General features: G+C 35.0%; 1 protein-coding gene across 1 annotated transcript in view; it reads left to right on the top strand.

Annotated features, from left to right (window-relative positions):
• Nucleotides 1-12,786, top strand: part of LOC102234018 (cAMP-specific 3',5'-cyclic phosphodiesterase 4B-like) — a 158,995-nt gene that overhangs the window by 19,912 nt on the left and 126,297 nt on the right. The window contains exon 3 of the mRNA XM_023339525.1: nucleotides 4,480-4,718. Within this exon, the coding sequence (XP_023195293.1) occupies nucleotides 4,480-4,718 (239 nt within the window). The remainder of the gene's footprint in view (nucleotides 1-4,479; nucleotides 4,719-12,786) is intronic.

Here is a 12,786-nt window from a genome sequence, read left to right as displayed (position 1 = left end):
GCACCTACTTTATTCCATTTCCTCTAAATCTTGGCATTGTTTCCAGTATTAAAGATGGCACTGCAGTGTAGCCTGTTTAAGAGTCATAAATCAGTTTTACTGCTTTGAATTTCATTACATAATGCTGGTGCCTTTTGATGGCTGCCATTTATGAGTTGCCATGCTGATTTGTGTTCCTGCTATATGTGCCTTCTAGGAACAAAGTCAGAATGATTTGTTGGTTTTAATTATTACATTACTTAGCTGAAAATCAATTGTACACATTTTTTGGAAATCTATTTTTGAGGAAACATACATTAAAAAAAGGTAATCTAGCTATGCGTTGGCAGAAGTGTTGTTCCTAAATAGAACACATATAAAAGTGCATAAAAAATTGAAAGGCTCAGTGATCAAATTAATTTATCACTGATAGATTCATTAAACACAGTGATGGTTATATTTTCTAATTTCATGACTATACTGTACAGCAGTATCAAAACAATAGAACATTACATAGGGTCAGCAGACAGTCAATGACACCAAATGTTACTGTATAAGAAATTTGGTGTCCAAAGTGTATTGATAGAAAGTTGAGTGGAAGGAAAAAAGTGTAATTTAAAAAGTGTTGGTTAACCTTAAAAGGATTATGTAGATTATGTAGTGAGTTATAACACAGACATATCTAGCATATTTTGTTTTCAGCCATTCCCGAACTAGAGAAGTGTCTCACTTAGGTTAAAGAAAACAGGACTAGACTGCTGTTTAGTGTTCCAAAGTCCTATTTTAAATAAAAAGTAAATGTTGCATTTAAATAGGAAATTACAGTACAGATCTCAGGGACAAGAGTGGAGAGATGCAAAATCCAAGGTGGTCCAGGGTGAAGTTTCCACAGTCAGTGATGGTTTAAAGAGACATGCCAATTGCTGTTGTTGGTCCACTGCATGTTATATAATTCAGTCAGTAGAGGCTTCTACCAGGGCATTTTGGAACACATCCCTATGCTGATTTAATTTTTCAGCACACTTTTGCACTTCCAATCCTGTCAAAAGTACAAATATCTGATTTTTATTGACTATAGTAACAGTGTGCTTAATGACCTAAACTCTATGGTGTATTGCTTAGAGGAATGTGAGACACCAGATCCAAGAAAGCAGGTGAGCAGAAAATTGCTTTGAAACCAACTTGGGCTTTCTCAATACATCAGCAGAGAATCCATGCCATGCTGCACTGATGCAGTATTTCTTCCTCAAGGAGTCCCAATCCAGCAGCGTGGGCATATACTATACGATACATGGAGATAACGTTTGGAATGCCCGCATTTATGTATTTGTTTTTTTTATTTTTTATTGACCCTATGTAAAAATCTATTGTTTGAGAAGCTAAACTTTTTTCTGTAAGCCACAATGATGAGTGTTTATAGAAATAAAGGCTTTAGCAAATATAATATGAGTAAGTTTTTAGATATTTAATTGCTCTCTTTTTAAGACAAGGCATAAGGCTTAAATTTGTTCTCTTAGCTTACTTGTATCATGATAACCCACAAGATGAATAGTTTTTAGTGAAAATGTCAGCTTCTAGGAAGCCCTATAGAGGAAAAAAATAGCAAACACCCACATACCTAAAAGTAGTCTCCAAGACAGCAGGCAGTGTGTTGTTGCTTAGCTTTAAAATGGAAACAAGCCACAAGTAGTAAGAAGAAGGCAGTCCTCCAAGACGATCAGCCGTAGGTGTATTTACTAGAAAGGATGCTTACTATCTTCAACCCAGTAAATCTTATGCAAAATTAAGGCACAATGTTTTAGTAGTTAGGGTTTTCTTGGCAACACCACTGTGTCTTTTTTCAGTACAGGCCAGAGTGAGTCTGGCAGAGAACTGCAAGCAGATAAATATGACTGTTATTTCTGTATTTACTGTTTGACAGACAAGAGTTGTTAATAAGTAATGGACTAAATGAAAATGGCAACAACAGATGAAAGTTTTTTCAGTCCTCTGAATGTTTCCTTGATTAAATATTTTAAATATCTGTGAGGTTGGCTTTTATTTATTTTTTATTTTTTAAAAGGAGAGCAAAGGTTTTTTAAAATCTACTGAAGGATTCAACTGTGTGAAAGAAGTTTACAGTACTATTTTGAAATAATGAGATACTATCTTGAAATAATGAGATTAGTTATTTATTTATTTATTTTTACCATAGTGGCGGAAATATGCTTCCATACAAAATAGACCTCTTGGACATTTTAAACATATTTGGGGCTATTATTCATTTACTTTTTGAGATTTAGTTGAATTTTTTTTCATCAACTTGTGTCTTCAGACTTTATCAAAATTTTGGAGTCTCCCAGCCAGAGACAGGGAGGTCATCCAATCACAAAGAACTCGTATAATATGCCAAAAAAGGCTTGTCAGCAACTATAAGCTGGACTCCCGATCCCAATATTTTTTTTCACTGATTATTGTGAACAGTTTGAATATTTTAGAAAATGTAAATATATGTTTATATGTATTTTCAAACTTCAGTAAAAAAAAAAAAACACATTTATTTCTTCATTACATAATACATACATTTTATTTTCAACAGATTGTCGATTTTTTTTCTTTTCCCCCTGTAAGGACATCTTGATCTGCAGCTCAGTGAACAATGTGGTAGAAGATACCAATAACCTGGTCAATAAAAAGCATAAAAATACATGAGATGAATAAAAAGGCCTCAAGTTATTAAAGACATATTAGAAAAATATAAAACAATGGAAATATGTCTACCTTTAAAAAATTCATATTTAAAAAATTGTAAATATCTGGCTATAGGGATTAATATAAATTTGCTTTTATATTGGTACTGGCAGGAATCAGGAGCAATAAAAGAAAGTACTGTTATTTTAAGTCTGTGATATTTCACCTTTATCCTTTTTATAGAGTGTTTTTGAGTGGGTTTAACAAAAAGGCAGTATAGTTTGCAATGTTTCATGATAACGAACTGAACTGACCCAAACAAAGGTCAGAATGAGAACCAAAACTGGACATAATACCAAATATTCAGTCAGTAAATTATCTGACATTTGAAAGATTTTATGATTGCTTATCTCTAATTTGTCAAAACACTTGACTCCCAGAAGAAAAGTAAAATAAGAGTAAGCATGGGTGAAAGGTTGACTTGACTCTGGTCAAGTCAACCTATTTGTACAACTGAGTTGTACAAATAGTACATCTCTGAAAGTAACTATTTGTTCTTTCTATGAAAAATATGGAATGAAAGGAGGGCACCACTATTAGATGAAAAACAACTTTTTTCTAGACTTTCTAGTCAAACAGAAAAACACTTCATTCTGTTTCTGGGGGTGGAAGTTTACACTTTTTTGTGCTGCAAAATACAGAAAAAGATAATTTCTTCTTGGAAATCAAGTTTTGGGTGTATGTTAGATCAGTGAAAATGACTTCAGGGTGACAGGATTCTTGGAATCATGTCTCTTCCTGTCACTGCCATGGATATGGTCAAAAAATCCACATCCTAAACTTAAAATGGTCTACTTTTCCAGATAAATTTAGCTTTTCTAAACTTTTAATTTGTAATGATAATGTTTCACACAGCACTCATTAATTTTTGTCGAAACAGCCGATACATTAATACATTTTCACAGTTTAAAGTTTAATTGTTTTTTTCCCCCCAGAGCTGCTGTTTTAAGGACACCTTTTGAACTACAGCTGTTTTAACCTCTACATCAAACCTGAGTAAATCTGTTTAGACGACAGCGTTTTGTCAGTACAAATTAAATGTTCTATATACAGTGAGCATAACTTTTTATTTTAGGTGTAAAATATAAAGTTTGATACAACATTTTGGAGAAACTTGCTAAAACTTCTGATGTACATTACCTTTCACATTTATTTTTAAACTGGAACCTATTCCTTATTTTTACTTTCTAACATTCATTGTGACCTTTCAAACTAAATATAAATCTGTTTGCACAGTTCAGTGAAAAAACATGGTTATTTATAGTCTGCAATCAGTGTCCTACCGAGTACATACGCAAACAAAGTGAATTAAATTGTTGAAAAAAGGAAAGTGTTGAAGATGTATGCACTGCGTGATTCAGAAGTCTAACCTTAAAAAAGTTACCTAAATAGAGTAATGATTTCATTTAACTAATATAGTTTTAAAATAACTCAAAACATGTAATTATTTTGTTATTTAGGTTTGTTCATTCCTTGAAACAGAGCTATATGGATTGCAGGGGTATCTTTGCACAAATTTGAAGTAATATGACTAACCCGATGTTCTGGCTTTTCTGTAATCCTCTATGACTGCAAAGAGGAGGTGTTTTTATAGATGAAGCTTTAACTTGTTTTAGTCAGCAGCAAGCCTACATCGCCACCTAGTGGGTAAATGGGTAGCATTTAATTTATTTTATACAGACTTTGAGAACACAAACATTTTGCTGTGTTATAAACCCCCTTCTCTATTCACCTCCTCCATTTTATTACTGTTTTCTTTTTTCTATACAGGACAGCAGAGAGCCTCGGGACTGCTGCATCAGTGAGTCTTTCACTTCTCCCTCCTGTACTCTCGGCGTTGATCTGCGTCGGGGCCGACGTCGATTCTCTGGCAACCTGCAGCTGCCCCCCTTGTCCTGGCGTCAGGGGGAGAGATCGAGAACACCAGACGAAGAGATCATGACGAGGCCGACATCTCTGCCGTTTGGGGCCCCTCCCAGAATAGATATCACACCTGTGGACCCAGAATGGTTAGTAAACTGATGTTACACAGAAACAAGCCATTCCCTGCTGTTTTAAAATTCACTTCTAACCAAATCTCCTGCTGCTTTTCTGTCAGAAATGCCAGCAAGCTTCTGGGTTGTTAAAATATTGGAGTTTCACAGTTATTACCAGCATGCAGGAAAATGCAATATATTTTGTCAGTATAGAAGGGGGAAGAAATACTAAAACTATTTATATATATTTACAGACATATTGTCCAACTAAGTAGCAATGCATGCACTTCAGCACATTCCACCATGAGGTTGCAGCTGAATATTTTAGTATTAATTATCACTATTAATTTGTCAGATACACCTTATTGCAGTTCAATAGACAACCCTCTGTAAGGTTTATAAATATGCAAGTCAAGCAAGGTTTATGTGTACAACACATTTCAGCAACAAGGCAGCTCTAAGTGCATTACATCATAAAAACATAAAACCGTCATCAATTATGATACAAGCAATAAACATTACATTTTGTCAAATGCCATCATCAAAATCATCAAGCAAATATACATCAATCAATGTGCAGCATATTAATTAGTTATTCTGACATAATGAAAATAGCATGGCTTCATTTAATAAATGCAATATTATATTAAAATAATAAAAATTAATATTGGTCAAGTTTTCTCTGTAAATTTTACATTTTAGTAAGCTTATGAGGTAAGTTAATATTTTTCAATTTCAGAAGTTCAGAAATACATATTTCACCTCTTCTGCTTTTAAACTGCATGAATTGGGTTAAATACTTTGATTGTCCTTCCACATATTTCTCTCAATAGTTTGCTGGAATTGTGTCCAATCCTGCAGACAGAACTGGAGCTTTGCAGTTGCCTTGATGGCACACACCTTCTCATTTCATTTCATTTTGGGTGATGCCTTTGTTAGTTCATCTTAAGACACTCTGTAACTAATTTAGCAACAGTATTAGTATTGGTGTGCAGTTAAAACACATTTTTGTCCAACTTTTAATTTCCTTACTGATGTCTTAATATTTCTACATAATGTTTTTGCAAACAGTGGAAACAAAGCTTGTAGATCTTTTAATACAGTGTATATCAATATTTGATTTTTATCTGTATGTTTTGTACAGTGCAATATTTCTTGCAAAGCATTGTGTTATGCTAAAAACTAATTGTATACTCACGTACTGAGTTTTGACAGATGATGAATCTCTATCTGAAGGTGCCTTTGGGTTGAGGAAATTATCTAATATGTAAAGATCATTGGTGGATGACATTGTTAGAAAAATAGTCATATTATTTGCGATTAACTCACATTTTTTCGCTTTCTTCACAATGTTCCCACCCCACTGGAGATTATGCAATGCCCTTTGAGATATAAAGAATATCTTCTTCTCATTATTATTATTATTATTATTATTATTATTATTATTATTTTAAGTATCTCAGTCACTCAATTACATGTCTAGACTAAGTATATTTTTGTCATCCATCGTGTGAATGTGTAGCACATAAAATCTAGTTTTCAATCAGATATTATCAATATAGTCCTTTTTCACCTGCATTGATGTGGCGATGATGACTGGGGATCATTATCCGGTGATAGTCTAATTGAAACCCTTAGTATGTTAAGTGATTGCAGCTGCAGTCAACATGCGCTTTGCTAGAAGTGTTTAGATAAAAAAAAAGAAGACTGTCTCTTTTCCTTCCACTCTTGCTTTAAAAGTCCCAGTTTGCCCTGGCATGGAGAAAATAGTAAGTCTTTATGGGAAGCAAGTTCTAAATGTTTTTACTTTGATATGAATCTGTGTGCGTCTGGCATTAGTAAACATGGAAGTATGTTTGAGGCATAATAGGTGGGGTTTTTCATTGATTTATTTTTTTTAGTCTGGATCAATCAGTCCTTTTTCTTTTTAAGATTGTTTTAGCACTAATGGCCTTTAATGAGCAGTGACTTGACAGGAAAAAGGGTGGAGAGATCAAGGGAAGACATGCTTAAAATGGCTTGAGACCAGGAATCGAACCAGTTGATGATATGCCGGGAATGTGCTGATTTTATACAATGTGGATTCCACAAATTAACAGCTGCCTCTTTAATTCTCATTATGAGGTCATTTTTCCTGTGCAATTTTTCCTCGTTTCATTCTTATTCACAACGGTGTAAGTAATCAAAACATCCTTAAGTTTGACTTGTGAAAAAATATGAGACAAATAATCATAGAATGAAAAATTAAGAGTGTTTCTAGACTGATTATCCGAAGAACTGCAGTATCTCTTGTAACCAGCAGAGTGCAGTGTGATAATGCACACACAAACTAAAGTCAGTTTGAAGTTAAGAGGTTAGAAAGATGTATGAATAATCATGGATTATTAATTCCTAAACCAATTAGTTTTTGTTGTTTTGATGTCCTAATGGTTGGTTTCTTGAAGTCATGTTTCAAATAAGGATGTGAATAATTCTTCACATCCTAGTCCTACCTGTCAGTAGTTGTTTTCACATATAGTTATGTTTTTTCCTTTACTTATTAACTCATCTAAAAATGATTTAAGTTATATCACTATTCATTTTTTTTCTCTGTTAATAGTGAGTTAATTGGTCTGAGTACGAACTGCTCTGACAGCGACAGACTTAATAGCAGGTGAGGTGCATGTTAGTGGTTTGGTAAACCTGTTGTGCAAATGCAGATGTCTCCTTTGTGTGTGCTTTGCTCCCTACCTACCTGTCTATTTTTAGGCCATTAAAACCTAATGTAACATGTGAATGTACCTGTGTGTACAGAGCACCACAGGACTTGGCGGATTAAGAACCATCTCACAAAGTCCCATTAAGGCATCACTGCAGCAAAATGTGATGGTTGACAGGATCTGTCTCAGGACTCTTATGTAAAATGACTCGGTCCACTTCATGAAGTCCTTGAGCTGTTAGATGTTAGCATTTTATGTGTATTCTATTGTGTTTTCAGGCAGACAACCCTCCTTTCCCTCAGCTGGATTTCTCCTTGCTCATTTCATTGAACTGGCTTTGTCGATGTTTAGGTTAGGGAGGAGGGAGAAAGAAGTTATTTTGGGATTCAATTATGTTCCTGCTGATTTACACATTTGTTTCCAAGCTAAAATCAATTGCCGGATCTGTGTGTGACTTCGCGTATTTGTGTCTCTTAGAGATAAGCTTGCATTTGTATGGAGGGTGCAGATGTTGGACCTTAAGGCCGAAGACAAATATAAACACAACAGCAGACAAATATGATGCAGAAAAAGAAGGTGCTGCCTGCAAGACATAGACATAGTCATAATGTCACCTCTGCTGGATATAGTCATATTCAATAAATTAGAATATGCGTTCCAGTAGGTATTAAACACACTTTTCATTAAGCCCACATTTCTTTAAGCATGTTTTTTTTATTGCTCTAATATCTCCTATATGTCATGTTTTCATTAGCTCATAGTGGAAAATCATCATAATTAACAGCAATAAAAGCTTAAGTTTATCAGTCTGAGTTATTAATACACAAAATGTGTTTCAATTAGTGAACTGAGTTACTAGAGTACATAAACTTTTCAATCATATTAAAATGTATTGATGATTGTTGTATATCTAGCATATGAATATATATCCTTTGTTATAGTATATTAACAATACATGAGTTGTCAACTTGGAAAAATTGAGGTGGAGTCTTTGAGCAGAGTCAGAAGTGTTGGCAGCATTTTTGCCCCTAAAATGAGAAAATGTTAATTCTGAATTACGTTTAGAAACATTAAACACTTAAATGACAAATCTAATTTCTTTTGAATGTAGAGAAAACATAAGCAGTTATAATGCCCACACAATGTGTTACTGTTCAACACATTTAAATATTACCTTTCTTTGCACTGCTGTCATCTGTCCTTGTTTGAAAAACGCTACATGTTTTCAGCACCGGTTGATTATGTGTGGTGATGATGAACAGCTAAGTGATGCTCCAATGTAGCACATCACTGGTTACGGACTTGTGGAGCATTGTATTTGAAAGTTAATGTTTCATGCCATTATCAACAACGTTTTTATTATTGTTTCGATTTTCCTCCTGCTTGGAACAGAAATGGTCACATGTACTATATTTTTAAGCGGACGCCATACAAATTTAACAATGTCAGAACTGTAAAATTGGTGAATTTCTAGCTCTATTACAACACAGTGAGGAATTGTATTGCAAGCAACAGGGAGAATGTGGTTTTTCATTTAGCATTTACAGGTAAAGTTAAAAGTTAGAATACCTTAAATTTTTTTAATTAACATCTTTGTGTTACATTTCCGTTATGTTTGCATCTTCTATCAAATATAATTTTTTTGCCTGCAGTTTTTGACCATTAAATAACAGTAGGACCTATATCTTCTGTTGAGAAAGCCGCAAACATCACTCAGATTTTTCTGGACAGCCAGTTGCAATGCTCGGATGAAGAAAAAGAGCGATTTTAAATTTTTTTTAATTTTTTTTCATTTCAGAATAAACATGCTCTTTAATATATTTGTAATTGGACAACATGTTTCATTTTTGTAATGATTTAGACCCCTGCTAAACCAGCTGAGGGCTATACTGTGCTCTACAAAAAAGTCTGAAAAACCTAATTCCTTTGTGTGGGCAATGATGATGCTGGAGCACTTTAAATGCAAGGAACATATGGGTTCCTTGGCACATCCTGTCACATGTGTCACAAGTGTATCCCATCTGCATGAGCATTCTCCGTATCCCCAACCCAACAAAGCCTATTTGTGCCGTTTTCCTCCCGCTCCTACTTTCTCTTCATCACCTGTTATGATAACAGAGTTTATTCGCCTGTCAGGTGCAGTTTCCTGTTAAACCATAACATTGAAAACGAACCCCATAGCGATTTTAGTAATCAGTATGGATAAATGTTGCCTTTTCAAATGTTCTTGCAAACTGTATTTAAATCTAGAAATGCATGATTTGGAATGGGTCCCCCATTCCAAATCAGTGACCCAGGTCAGATAATGACTTTGCTCTCTGTGTTCTGTCAGAGTGTTTTTGAGCAGTGCCCTCCATTTCTCTGGTGTTTCGGACAGCTTTCGCGTGGGTGTCAGTAAACCACACATCCAACAGGAGGATGGTGCTTCTTACACTTTTCCTTTTAGCAAGCACAGAGACAAAGGCAGAAGAATTACGCACATTGGTTGCTTGCGTTGTTGTGAATCTTCAGTCAAATATTCACTGCTCTGAGGTGTGTGGAACAAGTGAGACTGTGAGGAGGGTAACCGGGCTACAACACACCAGCAGTAAAAATAGATTTTATATTTTAACATGTTAAATTGGTTGTTGAACTTTTCTGGTAATTTTTTTATTTTTTTTGTAAATTTTCACTTTTTATTGTTGTTAATGTGAAATAAACTGGAGACTTCAGTCTGTTAAGACATGAGCTGATATTTTTTGTCTCTGCAAATACTCAGGAATCTAGGACAGCAAGCATCACATTTTCCTTTTTTAACATGTTCACAGTTTAACGTCTCTTTCAAACCAGAATGCTCTTTGTTATAATACTGTTGGAAAATTCTCTGCATCTTTTTTTAAACCTGCGTCCTCATTGCTAAAGGTTGTCTGCTTTTGTGTATTTTTTTTCCCCCCAAATGAGATTTCTAAAACAGTCCAGGCCCGGTAATCTAGGCCACAATGCAGACTTGGGTTCTGTTATCTAAGAGAGATGGAGTGTGACAGGGGCAGTAAGGTGTAGCGAGTTTTATGTAACCAGAGATTCGACATTAAGGGCTTTTATCTTAGCACCTAAAGTCATTCCTTGTTCTCCCTCTTACCTCCATGTGACCCAAACACTCAACGTGACAACCAAGATCTTCTTTCTTTCCAACACACACTCAAGTCCTAAAGATGGTCTTGCCACCTAGCTCAGGTTTCATTGTAGAAGGCTGGGAAATAAAGGAGCATGGTTTTCTTTCTTACTCTGATACCAAGGAACCTGACAGCTGTATACTCTGCATGTTGGCGAGGCATGGTGCTTATAAATTGTTTATTTTATATACTTGTTTTCAAAATAAAAGAGTATAGTTGCATTAGCATATACATTTATCAGTGCAATGTTTGCCATCAACCAGTCAAGCAAAAGTTTTTATGCTGTCAGAATGGCAGTAAAAATGTCACATCAGCAAACTGCAATTGGCTCACCACAGTTTACGCCAAGGCACACGTCAGCAAAGCAGAAGCGCTGCGGCTATTTTTGTATTTCATTCAATTAAATATTTAGAACAAATGACTAAAGCCTGGTGGAAAAAATCTTGTCACTGTTTCTCACATACCAAGGAGATTTATTAAACTAGTTTATGTCTAAAAGTAGAAGGGAAGAGCAGAGATTTGCGACGTTGAATGTGGCACAGACTGTAATACTATTTCAGAGACTGTTGGTCTGCTGTTAACAACTCATTACAAGCAAAGGTATGCAGAATGCCATCTCTTAATGGACAAAAAGATGAACCTTGAAGCAGATTAGCTACAGCGTCAGAAGACCACACCGGGTGCCTATCCGCGCTGCTTTGAACAGGAAACTGAGGCTATAATTCACAAAGACTCACCAAAAGTGGATATTGAGACTGGAGAAATGCTGCCTGGTTCAGAGAGTCTTTATTTCATTGGTGACATTTTGGTAATTAACTTGAATTACTTCAGTCTGAACTGTTGATGCTTTTCCAAAGATTTGGCTGCTGGTGGTGTCATTTATTTTGGGTGTTTTTACAGACTTTGGGTCCATTGGCACCGACTGATCGTTTGTGTTCCAAACTACCTGAATATTGTTGCCCAATATGCCCATGCCTCTGTAATCAGAGAATGCTTATTTTCTGATAGCTATTCCCAGCAGGATAATGGACACATTTACAAAGCACAGATCATTTCCAACTGGTTTCTGGAACCTGACGAGGTTACTGTGGTCCCCACAGTCACCACATCTTAACACAATAGAGGGCCTTAGTGATGTGGTAAAATTGGAGCATTGCATCATGGATCTACAACTGTCAAATCTGCAGCAACATGTGATGCTGTGCTGTCAAGATGGAAATAAATATTTAAAAAATATTTAGACTAGGTTGTTGAATCATTGTTATGAAGAACTAAGACAGTTCTGAAGGCAAAAATACCTGCTAAAATAGCTAGTGAGTGTACATGCAAATATGGTCAAATAGAAAAAAATGAGGAAGTCTCATTAGATATTCAGCTCTTTAAAAAGAAATGTTCACATATTCAACTCTTATTGTTTTGTGTATCTTTGGTGAAGAAAGTGATTTAGTTGCACTTAAGTGTTTTGGTGAGAATAAACTACTAATTTTGTTGTTATATGTTCAGAAGTGGGTAGTAAAGGTTGCGGTTGTACTTACAGGAGTAGTTTTACTGCACTGTACTTTTTACTTTTAATAATGTTATGAACTTTTGCTACTTTGGAATAGATGAGTTTGCATTAAAAAAATTAACTTCAGAGATTGGAGTCATTACATTCTTAGATTCCTGGAAAGTATAACCTAATATACAAATCTGAGCATAATTACTCAGCATTCTCTACCTGTTAGTTTACATCATGTTTGTTTATTTTGTATTAATAGATATTTTATTTGAAAGGTCACATAAATGTTTGTGTTACATTAAATTAAAAGCCATTTGATGTGCCTTTCCGCCCTGCACACATAAAAAATATTGTCCCACCAGCTAAATTTCTCTGGAACATGTTCAGGTTGGTGTAAGGTTTGCGCAGTAGAGTTCTGTATTTAGTTCATGTCAAGCATGTCCTGTTCTGATTCAAGAGGTCCTGGTTTGTGTCTGTGTTCTCCAGACTTAGTTTTTTTTTTTTTTTAAGAGAGAGACCAAAGTGTCCGTCTTGTGAACACCAGGCTTAAATTTCTGCCCTTTTTTGCTAATTGTTGTTCAATACCTTCCTGTAAGTTACCTTTTACTTCACAAAAAAGGTAACATTCAATAATATTTGCTACTGTTAAAGGTAACAGTAGCAAATATTATTGAAAGAGTCAACTTTGTGAGTTCTGAAGATTCAGTGATTGTTACAGGAGCTATTGCACATTGTGGTGATTTAATCTCTTT

The sequence above is a fragment of the Xiphophorus maculatus genome, chromosome 9 (assembly GCF_002775205.1).
Source record: "Xiphophorus maculatus strain JP 163 A chromosome 9, X_maculatus-5.0-male, whole genome shotgun sequence".
Taxonomy (NCBI): domain Eukaryota; kingdom Metazoa; phylum Chordata; class Actinopteri; order Cyprinodontiformes; family Poeciliidae; genus Xiphophorus; species Xiphophorus maculatus.
This window is presented reverse-complemented; position numbering and strand designations above follow the sequence as displayed.